Source organism: Podarcis muralis, chromosome 4, assembly GCF_964188315.1.
Source record: "Podarcis muralis chromosome 4, rPodMur119.hap1.1, whole genome shotgun sequence".
Lineage (NCBI taxonomy): Eukaryota > Metazoa > Chordata > Lepidosauria > Squamata > Lacertidae > Podarcis > Podarcis muralis.
The window spans coordinates 9,009,178-9,023,370 of NC_135658.1; the positions used below are offsets into that span (position 1 = coordinate 9,009,178).

The 14,193-nt window shown below is 48.4% G+C and overlaps 1 protein-coding gene across 9 annotated transcripts in view; it reads left to right on the forward strand.

The window, feature by feature from the left end:
• Positions 1 to 7,757, forward strand: part of FCHSD2 (FCH and double SH3 domains 2) — a 149,554-nt gene extending 141,797 nt beyond the window's left edge. For 5 of the 9 annotated variants that reach the window (XM_077926895.1, XM_077926892.1, XM_077926893.1 and 2 more), the window contains 3 exons: positions 3,643 to 3,772; positions 5,378 to 5,469; positions 7,250 to 7,757. In XM_077926895.1, the coding sequence (XP_077783021.1) occupies positions 3,643 to 3,772; positions 5,378 to 5,469; positions 7,250 to 7,330 (303 nt within the window). In that variant the 3' untranslated portion in view covers positions 7,331 to 7,757. The remainder of the gene's footprint in view (positions 1 to 3,642; positions 3,773 to 5,377; positions 5,470 to 7,249) is intronic. The other 4 variants (XM_077926896.1, XM_028725871.2, XM_077926894.1 and 1 more) reach the window with 1 other exon arrangement.
• The last annotated feature ends 6,436 nt before the right edge of the window (positions 7,758 to 14,193 follow it).

The window sequence follows — 14,193 nt, forward strand, 5'->3', positions numbered from 1 at the left end:
GAAGAATTTTGCCCGTGTCCTGAAAGGGCATGCATGGGACTGGACAAAGGCTTGTTCAGCCACAATGTAATCAGCAATTGCCACATTTCCCCTGTTTCGCTAGACAGTTGTGCTTTTCAGAGAGGGCCCTTAACGCTGCAACAAAGGCAGGCAAGTATCTGGGAGCTAATCTCTTCCTCTCCTAGCTCAGGAGCCAGGTGGCAGACTGCTTTGACACTGGCAAGCTTTGATTGCTGGATTTCTCGAAAAGGTCTGCTTGCAGCGTTCCGCACAATGACACGTCCAGCAGAGGTGTGATATTTGAAAGAAGCTCCACCTACATGTGTGCGCCACCATCGGGGGGACAGAGGTGCACAGCCAAAGCAGCAGGGTTCCATCCTGTTCATCTTGGCAAGTTGCAAAGCCCTTCCTGGTTCCAGAAAGAGCTTGCATGGAAATCCCTCTCCTAAAACAAAAGTTCCTCCCCTCCCCCACTCATTTGAGCAGAGGATCCCATGTAAACCCGTTTCTGAACCCCTGCTAAAATAAGAAGGTGGGGAGTCTTCATTTTAACAGGTGATACCAATGCAAATGTTCTGTAAGCCACCCAGAGTGGCTGCAGAAACCCAGCCAGATGGGTGGGGTATATATAATAAAATTATTGTTGTTGTTGTTGTTGTTGTTGTTGTTGTTGTTAATAACAACAACAACACCTTCCTGATCCAGGAAGGGGTTTGCATCAGAATTGCCTACTAAAAATGGGGGAGGGGCTTTGTTTTAACATTGGGTTGCGAGGTGCTTTGAAATCCTGAATGTCATTGTGACATCAAGTGATGGACAGATGAGCAGCTCCCTCCACCAATCCTCCACCAGAAGGACACTGACAAACTGGAACGTGTCCAGAGGAGGGCAACCAAAATGGTCAAAGGCCTGGAGACGATGCCTTATGAGGAACGGCTAAGGGAGCTGGGCATGTTTAGCCTGGAGAAGAGGAGGTTAAGGGGTGATATGATAGCCATGTTCAAATATATAAAAGGATGTCATATAGAGGAGGGAGAAAGGTTGTTTTCTGCTGCTCCAGAGAAGTGGACACGGAGCAATGGATCCAAACTACAAGAAAGAAGATTCCACCTAAACATTAGGAAGAACTTCCTGACAGTAAGAGCTGTTTGACAGTGGAATTTGCTGCCAAGGAGTGTGGTGGAGTCTCCTTCTTTGGAGGTCTTTAAGCAGAGGCTTGACAACCATATGTCAGGAGTGCTCTGATGGTGTTTCCTGCTTGGCAGGGGGTTGGACTCAATGGCCCTTGTGGTCTCTTCCAACTCTATGATTCTATTCTATGATTCTATGAATCAAATTTGACCTGTGAAACCAGCCCCGATGAGAGTCTGGCCTGTGGAGCCAAAAAGGTTTCCCATGCCTGCTCTACAAGGACGAGACCACATTATGGGCCGACAGAACGTGTAAGGATCACTTATTTCAGTACCTCTGTGCTCCTTAGTTTTTGTAAGTGCTCATCAAAACCCTGGGATCCCTTTGTGGAAGTTGTAACAGCCACCTGATCCTGACTTTCCCCCTATGATTCGGGGCAGTAGCTGCTTGTGAGAGCTTTAAATGCCAGCGTAAATGGGAGGTTTTTGGAGAATTGCAAACGGGAGGTTTTTGGAGAATTGCAAACGAAGGCCCCAGCCCTTAGCTTTCTTTGCCCAAGTCCATTTAATATTAATCGTGCTTCGAACATTGGCAAAGGTTAACAGCAGATGTGCACAAAGAATGAAAGGAGTGGTGAGGGGCAAAAAGGAAATAAGAGGCAGAAGAAGGAAGTTCCCCGTCTCCTTCCTGTAATTAATCTCTGTGTGGTACATTGAGAGATCAAACAGAGCTTGGCAGCAGGAGAATTGCCAGTTCTTGCAGTTCCAGCCTAGTGTGTTCATTTCTGAAAAATGTGCCTTCATTTTGGGGTAGTGAGTCAACTTTTTATTGTTGAACTTGCTTCCTTGCTTTCTTTTACATTAAAAACGTCTTTCCTTTGTTTGTTTGTTGCCTCCTCTTTCTCCAAGGAGCGAAGGGTGATGCATGTGGGGCTATTCCTGTGTGGCGGCATGGGCTGAAAACACACCCAGTGAACTTCATGGCCTTTATCTTTCACACCGCTTCGGCCGCTTTGCACTATGAAGCAGTCTGCGCATTTGTTTTTGTTTTTTTAAATAAACAAGCGGGGATTCGAACTCGGATCCCCGCTGTAGCACATTGATTCTGTAAACCACGCACGTGGCAAAGGCGTGCTTTTGGCCACTTGCATCTTTCAATTACACGCCACGGAACTGGACTTGGCTGCAACTCCATTCTGCATTTACACACACGAGGGCACACACTCCTTTGACACTGCTTAAATGGTGGAGAGGCCTGTAGCCCAGAGCTCTGTGGGTTCTCTGGTACGCAGGGAGATCTCAATGAGCAAGGAGCTTTGGGGGAAGCTCTGCAAATGCCATGCAGATGTGCCCATGAAACTATCTCCAGCTGTGGAGTTATCTCCCTCAGGAGGTCTACATGAACCCTCCTGGCCTCCCTAAAAGTGTTTTATTCCGTTCTGCTTTTTAGTGTAGATTTTTCTAGCTTGATATTTTATATCTCTGCTGCTTTTAAGTATTTTTCGCTCCATAAGACGCACCTGACCATAAGACGCACCTAGCTTTTAAAGGAGGAAAGCAAGAAAAAAAATATTCTGCGCAGAGCATGTAAGCGGCTCTCGCTTTTCTTGCTTTAAACCCTTCCATCCCTCCTCCCGCTTCGCTGAGAAGCCAGCAGAGCAAGAGCGATAGCTGCACAGCGCCTCTTCTGCTAGCTTCCCAGCAAAGCGGGATGAGGGATGAAAGGGAGCCCTTACAAGGGAGCGCTGAGCAGAGCCTGGCAGCGGCTCTTGCCGGCTTTTCCGGGAGGTGTGGGAAGGGACAGAGGGCAGCCCGTCAGTCCCTTCTCCCACCTCAGGGAAAAGCCCCCAAGAGCCGCACACACGCTCCGCGTGGCTCTTTAAAGGGAACACGGCTCTTGGGGGCTTTTCCCCGAGGTGGAAGAAGGGACTGACAGGCTGCCCTTCTCCCTCCTCGGGGAAAAGCCCCCAAGAGCCGCACACACACTCCACGTGGCTCTTTAAAGGGAGCGCTGAGCAGAGCCTCCTGCCTGCATTCGCTCCATAAGACGCACACACATTTCCCCTTACTTTTTAGGAGGGAAAAAGTGCGTCTTATGGAGCGAAAAATATGGTAATCTCAATTTCAGTGTCTTGCTTTTAAATTTGTTTTCAGTGCATTGGGGTTTTTTTAAAAAAAAAATTATGCTTTTGTTTACATAATGCATGTCTGCCTTTCTTCCCTTTTTCCCCTTGAAGCCAAAAGCAGCTTACAAAGTAATCCTTTTAACGTTGTTTGCTCACATTCGATCACTGTGACAAATCGGTCTTGGATAGTATTCATAAATAACAAAACATTTTTGCCAGTCGCAGAATTACGGTGAATGAATGAATGCTTCTATTCCTGTCGTTTGAAATGGTTTGTTAAGATAACCCTGAAAAGAGCCTATTATGCCGGCGCGACTCTTTGTAGGCAGAAACTACCTGGTTTACTTTGTCGCAGCTCTTCCTACTGTTTATTCCTTGTATTGCAGGTATCTCCATCTCCAGCACCCCAGAATTCTCTGGCGCCACTGCCGCTCTATGACCAGCCTCCAACCAGTCCTTTCCACAGCCCTGATAAGAGAAGCTCCCAGTATTTCCCAAGGTCTCCAACGACAAATGGTGAGAGAGATGAAAGCTCTAGCGCTAAGATGAAAGCCTGGGTGTCTCTGTGTGCCCTGCAAGAGAGAATAGCCAAATTTTGTAAGGTGATGGAGCAGGTTTAATGTAAGGTTGTAGCAGGGAGCACTGCAAACCACTGGGGTTTGCCCTTCTGACTTTTCAAAGTCCTTCATACACCAGGAGCTAGGGCAGCAGCGGCGGTGGATAACCAGAAAATAAAGACTCTCAGAATGTTAAATTTTGAATGAGGTGTTGTTTTCTTATGTGGCCACACAGAAAACACACATCCCTGAAGTTCCTGAATCTCCATTGCAAAAGAAAAAAGTCTCCCCAAAATTAATGTTCTTACACAAGGCTTGAAATCCTAAAGTTCTCCACTCAGCGTATGTCAGTGGTGCAGCCTGTGTGACCGATTTCGTCTAGAAACAAATATTGTCAGGGACTGGCTGGACGAGGAGGAATGGTGGGAGAAGAGGAAGGCTCAAAGCCCAGGGAGTGGTGGTGGTGGGGACGCTGAAGACAGGTCAGAGTTTGAAGGGAGGGGGGCAGAATGATTGGATGCTGAACAAGCGACAGGCTGAAGTGAGAGAGAGGAAGAGGCAGAAAGCTCTGCAGACGCAAGACAGGCAGCTGAGGAGGAGGTGGGGGCCATAGCTGTCAACTGTCCCTTATTTGGCAGGAAACTCCCTTATCCCAGTGCTGCTGTCCCGGATTGATGATATCCTGTAAATTTCCCGGGTTTCAAAGGAAGCAGCTCCTCTCCCTCCCTCCCTGCCGGCCAGGGAGGAGGGAGGCTCCAGCTGTGTTGCTTGGCTGCGTTGCTCACCCAGTAAGGAATCTAAGAACGACTGGGGGGTGGAGCTTGCATGCCTTGTGCCAATCAAATTGGCCGCGTTGCCTGGGGACTCGCCTTTGCTCAGCGCTTCCCAGCGGAGAGGGGACGGTGGTTTTCCTTGCTGCATCCCCTTTGCTGGGTTGCTGCGCTGTGGGAACCACCGCTTGAGGCTTCGTTTGGCTGCTGGCTGGGCTTTCTGCCTTTGGCTTGGAGGGGCTCAGAAGTTGAACATACCTGTGCTCGGAATCGGATGGATACGTCATCGACAGCCCACTCACCCTTGCCGGGGATATGGTCTGTCTGGAGCGGGGGCATATGTGGGGGGGGAGAGAGAGAGAGAGAGAGGAAATCCCTTATTTTGACTGCTGACCCCTTATTTTCAAATCTGTAAGTTGACAGCTATGGTGGGGGCTGAGGCTGCAACAGATTCACAAGAGCCGGCCAGTCCTACTGTATTAGGCTCCCCTCCTCCCTTGTCTACAAGGGCACGGAGTGCTTTGTGTGGAGCAGAGCAAAGACAACCGAGTCCCTTCCCAGCGGAGTTTAAGACTCCTGGGAAAACAGCCGGACGGGGAGGTGACTAGGGGGGAAGTGGGAGGCACAGATTGAACTGCTTTACAGGGGCCAGTCTTGCCCGTAGGTTTATCTGTTCGTATTCTGTTTCCTTGAATAAAGGATCGGCTTTACTGCTCGTCTCTGTGCTGACCTGCAGCTGCACCAGTCCTGACATACGGTTGTTTTTGTTTTGTTTCTCTCCCCAACCCCACCAGTTTCAGAAAACAGCTACACTGCAAACTCTCCTGGATTCTCTCAGCCACCACGACCTCTTCCCGAAAGCACTTCGTATGGCAAACTGAGACCAGTAAGTTTTCCAAACGCACCGCAGAGCTACAGAAATTGAGTGTTGCTGCTCTGACTCTCGCGGGGTAAAGTCAACAGCTTAACTGCACTGGGCCCAAACACAAACTGAGTTAGAAACAGTCTGCTGCACGCTTCACCTTTGGGCAGAACTTTGTCATTACATTACATTGGTGGCCAGCCTAAGATTCGGTTGCCGTGGGTAGCTGAGTCTTCTTGGATAAGAGGCTTGTAAGCTAGGTTGTGGCACCTGTTCTCCTCTGTTCCTCTACTTCCTGCTCCCCAGTACAGCAGACCAGAGAAAAAGGTTGCCCTGAGCAATGCCAGCAGCCATGGTGGTGGCAGCAAAAGCGGTGGCCAGCATTGGCACACAGCCCTGGCATTGAGGATGCTGTCCTAGAGACAGAAGATGCAGGAAGTGATGCCAGGTTAATTGTCGTGGTGCCAGTGGCGCAGTCCTGTAACTCCGTGGGGCTCAGGAATCTTGCAAGATTCTTGAGTGCTGGCAGGGAGCATGTGCAGGAAGTGGTATATAATGACAGGACCATGTTCTTCCTGGCCCCCCTCCCCCATCAAGGCTGTGCTGGAGCAGTCCAGCAGATCCCAGGGGCGAGGGTAGAAGAGGAGTTTGGTGGCGGATCACCCTCTTTCCACGATGTGATGCTGAGAGGCGTCCAATCTTTCACACCCCAAATGTATTAGATGCATGAAGAACCTAAGAAGAGCCACACTAAGTCAGACCACAGATCTAGCTAGGCCAGCACGCTCTTTCCAACAGGGGTTGGCTGCCTGCTTGCATAAAAGCTCCCCAGTAGTCCTGTTGCTATGGCCACAGCATCTCGTGTTCAGAAGCAGACTGAATAGATGGGAGGCTCCATTTAGCTCTCCCGGCACGATAGGCAAAGCATCTCGTAACTTTACCCTTGATTTGTGGCACCCTTCGCCACCGCTGCTGTAAATAAGGAAGTGCACCTCCAGTAAAATAGGGAGATAGCCACCAAGATCTTTGCTGAGCACCCCAACCAGCGGCAGCTTGTGGTGGAGGGAGCTATTGATGGCTACTAGCCATGATGGCTACAGTTGGAGGCAGCGATGCTTCTGAATACAAGTTGCTGGAAACCGCAGGAGGGGAGAAGAGAGCTCTTGTGCTTGCCTTCTTGCAGGTTTTCCACACGCACCTGGTCGGCCACTGGGAGAGCAGGATGCTGGTTTAGGTGGGCCATAACACCGGTCCTGAAAGACCTACATTGGCTCCCAGTACGTTTCCAAGCACAATTCAAAGTGCCGGTGTTGACCTTTAAAGCCCTAAACGGCCTCAGTCCAGTATACCTGAAGGAGCTTCTCCATCCCCATCGTTCAGCCTGGACACTGAGGTCCAGCACCGAGGCTCTTCTGATGGTTCCCTCCCTGCAAGAAGTGAGGCTATAGGGAACCAAGCAGAGGGCCTTCTCGGTGGTGGCACCCACCCTGTGGAACGCCCTCTCATCAGATGTCAAAGAGATAAACAACTACCTGACATTTAGAAAACATTTGAAGGCAGTCCTGTTCAGGGAAGTTTTTAATGTGTGACATTCTGATGTATTTTTAATCTTTGTTGGAAGCTGCCTGGAGTTGCTGGGGAAACCCAGCCAGATGGACGGGGTACAAATAAATTATTATTATTATTATTATTATTATTATTATTATTATTAAGCAAGCTCTTCTGTTCTTAAACTTCATGCATGAGGTCCATGGTTGGCTCTGTGCTCAGGTTGGTTTCTCATGCTCTGTTTTGACTGTTTCAGGTGCGAGCTGCCCCTCCCCCTCCCACACAGCATCGCAGGCCGACAGAGAAGATTGAGGATGTTGAAATCACCTTGGTGTGACCAGCGGGGATGAAGTGCGCAGTAGTGCTACAATCAAGGCCAAATGTTGGCGATGTTTGGTCAGCTCTCATTCTTGGGCACCTTTGCATGATGATGGTGATGATGATGATGGAAGAGACTTTTTTTAAAAAGACTTGAGGAGAAGCGGGAGGATTCTCCGGGGCCATGGATGTGGCGGTGGCCCCTTCTTCCCACGGTCATTAATATTTTGTGCCTTTTAATTTGTTGCTGTTTGGTTCCACTTTATATATCTGCCATCCTTACTCCTTTAGCACAAAAAGCAAGCAGAGGAACGCCTTTGCAGCTGAAAAGCTGGCCGTCTCAGTTTCCGGCGGAGGCTTCTGGGAGCTCCCCATTCCATGCCGCTTACAGCCGGTCTACAGATCGCAGCTTCCCTTGCGGGAACAGTTCTGCAGGTTGACTCTTCCCCTTCCTCGTCGCATCAGACACCTTGAGACCTCTTGACAAGGGAAATGGGGGCGATTTTTATCGGTGCTTGCAGGCTGCGGCAGGAACGGAAAGTCACGGAAAGCTGGGCATGTAGACCAGCCCATAGTCTTGCATACATAAACCATGTGCATTAGTACAGTATATTACTGTTGCCATAGGAATGTGTCAAAAAAAATTCTTTTTCCTATTCAAGTAGCGTTACTTATCTGATTAGGTTTATTAATCAGAATGTATGGGATAGAGGAGGGGATGCACACAAGTGTAAGTTAATGAAGAGGCTGGCTCCTCTCTCCCCCTCTCTTTCTCTCTCTTTCTCTCCCCTGCCCCGAACAAAAGATGAAACAACAAAAAAAACAACCAATCCTACAACTAAAGAAAAGCACTGCAGATCCTATTGGAGTTAATTACTTCCGTGCGCACCTCTTTTCGTAATTAACCGCGAAACCCGAGCGCTGAACGTTCCTTTTGTATTGATATTTATGTGGTGCATTTAGTAATAGAGTATCTACTACTACAGAAATGCTGACTTAGTAGCAACGACATGTTTTTCTTAGGGTAAAACTGAATAAGCAGGATTCTCACCGTAGAGCTGGAACTAGCTGTTCATTTCCTCTTTGAGAGGGTTTCCCCCACCCACCCAAACCCACCACCCTCCCCTCCTTTTGTACTTGTGTCTCTCCCGGCCCCAGTTCTTGCTGTACTGTAGTTTGCTCTCTTGACATTAGCAGTATATTTTGGACACTGGAACATCCGGCTAGAGTGAAGAAGTTTTAAATGTTTAGGATATTGACGTGTGGTGTCTAGCTTTAGCTTTGGGTAGTGCTAGCTCAGAACGCCGCGCGAAGCCCAACGGCCAGCCTCAGACCCAGGGGGCAGCGGCGGTGTCGGCTGGAGACGGACAGTCCTTTGATTTCTCCTCCTCGCCCCCAATGGCGTTGAAAGAGGCCCAGCAGCGCCGTTGCCGCCTCCCGCCTGCAGCACTCGTTTTGCTTGCCCAGCTATCGCCTCTGTTCCAAAAGGCTTTCGAATAATCTCCCCACCCCCAGCCAGCTCTGCAAAAAACCTGCTTGGCAGAGGAAATGGCACTGGGTCAAAAGAAATCGACAACAAGGCCTCCGTCTTGCCTCTCTCTCTCCGCACTTGGGGCAGGGGAATGGCAACCATGCCCTCCCCAAATCAAGCTCAAAAAGCCATCCCTGGGGTCTTGCCAGCTCCTTCGCCCCACTTTTGAGGGCGGAAAGTAGATGTTCTCGAGGGGGAGCGCAGCAGAGAGGCCCCTTCCAAACCCCGGTTTCTCTGAGCGAACCCCACTTCCGACTTTCGAGAGAGGCGGTCGTTTTGTAGTTGATAACAGTCAAATAAGAGGGAGAAAATGTATTTTGGGTGGAATTAGAGGGGCAATACTCAAGAGGGAAAAGGAAGAAGGGGCAACCATTTGAATCAAATTCCGTCCCAAGTAGTTTCCAACCAAAGGGCTGGGATATATATTTTTTAAAAAACCAACTACAGAAATGTTCTCGGAGCTGAAACGTCAGTCCTGTCGAAAGAGCTCTTGTAGGTTCGTTCTCCAGCCAACCACCCCGCCCCCCCCCCTGCAAAGCGAGTAAAACCTAGAATCCGTTTCCGCACTTTGTTGCCTAATGGAGTACATCTTCCTTTTTTTTTCTTTCCTTTTTTTAATTCCATGGCTGCATTTCGTGAAACCGTTTGACGAGATTTTCATCTTAAAACTTTGCACAAATAATCTTGGCTGGGTCTCTGGACATATGACTGTTTTTGCCAATTTTTTATTTCCCTTTCGTTTGGTTGGCCTGAGCAAGGGAGGAGGTGTTTGAAGTATAAAATAGCGCCTTCTGCAGCAATTGCCAAATATCTGGCAGATTTCCTGTGAAGAATTTTTTGGGGGAGGGGGTGGGGGTTGCGGGGGGGTGCTAATTCTGTCCTGTTGATCTGTTTGAGGTCTTTAAAAAAAATGTTTATCAAACTTATTCTTAAGTTTTTTTAAAAAAAACAACAACACAAATCCAATTTTTTAAAGAGCTGTACTGCATACATTTTAAAATGCTTCATGAAAAACGTTGCCAATAATATCAACATGTTCCATTTGGTTGGCCAGTCTCCCCGCATATTTTTTTGTGTGTGTGTTACCCAGACTCTCAAAATTCAGAAAGTGTTATTTAAAAAATAAAAAAAATCTTCTTAGTTATATTTTAAAAATATTTTCTGTAAGAGCTGCTAATTTTTATTTAAAAAATAAAAGTTGTGAAAATACACCTCCTTTTTAAACTTCATACAGGGCATGCAATAGAACATATCACTGTGTACACCGACAGTACACTTGAAAGCAGAACTTTGAATGCTTTCTTTATATTGGCTGTAAAACTTTGTATTTATTATGTATAAAATGTTGAATAATAAAAAGTGGCTTTAAATCATGGGGTGTGGCTTAGTGCATATTGAATGCTGAGGTATTGCCTTTCATCGAGCTTGAACAAGTGGGGCACTTTTATAAAGGGATTTAGGGTGGCGCTGTGGGTTAAACCACAGAGCCTAGGACTTGCTGATCAGAAGGTCGGCGGTTAAATTCCCCGCGACGGAGTGAGCTCCCGTCGCTCGGTCCCTGCTCCTGCCAACATAGCAGTTCGAAAGCACGTCAAAGTGCAAGTAGATAAATAGGTATCACTCCGACGGGAAGGTAAACGGCGTTTCTGTGCACTGCTCTGGTTCGCCAGAAGCGGCTTAGTCATGCTGGCCACATGACCCGGAAGCTGTACACTGGCTCCCTCGGCCAATAAAGCGAGATGAGCGCCACAACCCCAGAGTCGGCCACGACTGGACCTAATGGTCAGGGGTCCCTTTACCTTTACCTATAAACCTGAATGTCTGTGGGTGTCTTATCCTGAATCGGACCTTTGGCCCATCTCAATTCAGTATTGCCTTGACTGATTGGCATTGGCTTTCCAGGGTCTTGGGCAGAGGCTCCGGGGTGACTTACAGATCAATACGATCAAGAATTGTAGAGGTGGGAAGCATCTTGAGGTCATCTAGTAAAAAAAACCAACCCTCAACCAAAGCAATGTCCAGTTCTTCCACTCCATTATCCATACATTTCAAAAATCTCAAAACACACACACATGCTTGTTTGCTATACATCCTAAATATTACAACGCTCATAGAATTTTAGAAAGGACACGGGTGGCTCCGTGGGTTAAACCACAGAGCCTAGGACTTGCCGATCAGAAGGTTGGCGGTTCGAATCCCCGTGACGGGGTGAGCTCCCATTGCTCGGGCCCTGCTCCTGCCAACCTAGCAGTTCAAAAGCACATCAAGTGCAAGTAGATAAATAGGTACCGCTCCGGCGGGAAGGTAAACGGCGTGTCCGTGTGCTGCTCTGGTTCGCCAGAAGCGGCTTAGTCATGCTGGCCACATGACCCGGAAGCAGCACATTTAAGTGAGCAAGGTCCCAACCAAAGAGAACTAGCAACCTAAGTTGACAGAATGTGCGCAACTTGCAGATTTAACATCTAGAACAGGCATAGGGAAACTCGGCCCTCCGGATGTTTTTTGGGACTACAATTCCCATCATCCCTGACCACTGGTCCTGTTAGCTAGGGATCATGGGAGTTGGAGTCCCAAAATATCTGGAGGGCCAAGTTTGCCTATGCCTGATCTAGAATAAGAGAGCAAGAAGAACATGTGTTTAAAGAAGATTGGAAAACATCGAAAATATACGGCTGAAAACGCTGGCAGCACTAAGATAAGTAATTTTTGATGGATGTAAAAGTGGGAAATTGATTTGAATGGTCATAGTAAAATATGCAGGGATGTATGATATGTAAAATGAACCGTGGAAAGAGAAGAAGGGGGAAGTCATTGGATATTTTAAAGTTCGTAAAACATTCATTTGAAATTGTAAAACAGAAAAGTTAATAAAAATTATCATCATTGAAATAACATGGGTAGAATCCAGGCATTGTTACACGTGGAAAAGCTGGACTGATGAACTGAGTAAAGAGACCAAAATGGCTGGGGAGGGGGGTACAAATAATAATAATAATATTTATACCCTGCCCTCCCCAGCCAGAGCCGGGCTCAGGGCAGCTAACACCAGTAAAATTACAATAAAAACATAATGGGGGGGGGGGAGAAAAGGAAAGGGGGGAATTAAAATACGGGTTAAAATACAATTTAAAATGCAGCCTCATTTTAATAGTAGCCCATCAAAACCATAAGGGGAGGGAAACATATAAGGGTCAGACTGAGTCCAAACCAATGGCCAGGCGGAACAGCTCTGTCTTGCAGGCCGTGCGGAAAGATGTCAAGTCCCGCAGGGCCCTGGTCTCTTGTGACAGAGCGTTCCACCAAGTCAGGGCCAGTGCTGAAAAGGCCCTGGCCCTAGTTGAGACCAATCTAACCACCTTGCGACTTGGGACCTCCAAAGTGTTGTCATTTGTGGACCTTAAGATCCTCTGCGGGGCATACCGGGAGAGACGGTCCCGTAGGTACGTGGGTCCTAGGCTGCATGGGGCTTTAAAGGTCAAAACCAGCACCTTAAACCTGACCCTGGACTCCACCGGGAGCCAGTGCAGTTGGTAAAGCACTGGATGAATGTGATCCCATGGCAAGGACCCCGTAAGGAGCCTCGCCGCAGCATTCTGCACCCGCTGGAGTTTCTGGGTAAGTTTCAAGGGCAGCCCCGCATAGAGTGAGTTACAATAATCGAGCCTGGAGGTGACCGTCGCGTGGATCATTGTGGCCAGATCAGGGCACTGGGAGATGTAGCAGATGAGCTGCTTTTCCTGCATGATAAGAATTGTGCAGTGTGGAAACTGGCAAAATTGGGTATAAATCTTACAGGCCGCTGCAAGCTGACTGTGTGAGCGAAAGAGAGAGATCTCTGCCTGTTATCTACACAGCAGGATCCGGTAGATGCTGAAAATGTTCTTGGAAAGGTGAGCTGCTCCTACCTGTCCCCAGCATTAAACCCAGAGGAACTGGGATTATAAAACTGATTGAAGGCTCTGACCGGAATGTGAACGAGCCTCTGCATTGCAGGAGAGGAGGAAGGGAGAAGAGGAACCATTTTTACGGACGGATGGAAAGGGAAATGCACGCCGAGGAAACTAGGAGTCCTTGAGTCAGGGGTTGCTATGTGCAAATGAAGCCCAAAAAAAAGAAAAAAGAAAAAAAGCTGCCTTCAGAGAATCATCCGAGTTGGAAGGGGCCCTCCAGAGGTCATCTGGACCAACCCCCTGCGATGCAGGAATCGCAGCCGAGTTTCTGAACGGGACCCCAACAGATCCACTTTGGTTAACGTGAGTCCATCCCAGAGGATAACTTGTAAGCTGCACAATATTTCCCCCTGAAAGTCAACGATGAGGAAGACCGACCCATTTCCCACGCCGGGGGGGGGGGGGGCGGATGGGGGGGGCGATTCTGCAAGTCACCACTGAAAAGGCCCTTTGGAATGGCTTTCAACCCTTCAATGAGAAAACTAAGACAAAAGAACAACCCTGCAGGTAGAAAGCCAGCAGTGGTGTGGGCTCCCCCCTCCCCCGGTGTTTTGCACTCGCTGCAATAATAATAATATTATAATAATTTATTATTTATACCCCACCCATCTGGCTGGGCTTCCCCTTCTCCAACAAGGATTAAAAATACATCAAAATGTTCACACATTAAAAACTTCCCTAAAAAGGGCTGCTTTCAGGTGTCTTCTAAATGTCAGGTAGTTGTTTTTCTCTTTGACATCTGCTGGGAGGGCATTCTACAGGGCGGGTGCCACCACCAAGAAGGCCCTCTGCCTGGTTCCCTGTAACCTCACTTCTTGCAGCGGGCGAACCCCCAGAAGACCCTCAGAGCTGGACCTCAGTGTCCGGGCTGGACAATGGGGGTGGAGATGCTGCTTCAGGTCTACTGGGCCTTTGAGGCCAGTGAGGGCTTTCAAGGTCAGCACCAACACTTTGAATTGTGCTTGGAAATGTTCTGGGAGCCAATGTAGGTCTTTCAGGACTGGTGTTATATGGTCTCGGCAGCCACTCCCAGTCACCAGTCTAGCTGCCGCATTCTGGATTAGTTGTAGTTTCCAGGTCACCTTCAAAGGTAGCCCCACGCAGAGTGCATTGCAAACCCAAACCCAAACTTCTGAGGGAGGTAGGACTGCCAAAAGGCTGTCACACCTCCTTAACCCCTGAGAGTGTCTGTAGGGAAGAAGGTGGTCTCTCAGATATGTGGGGCCTGATCCAATCTTCCTGTTTATTATTTATTATTTATACCCTGCCCATCTGGCTGGGCTTCCCCAGCCACTCTGGGCGGCTTCTAACAAAATATTAAAATACAGTTATGCATCAAGCCTTAAAAGCTTCCCTAAACAGGGCTGCCTTCAGATGTCTTCTAAAAGTCTGGTGGTGGTT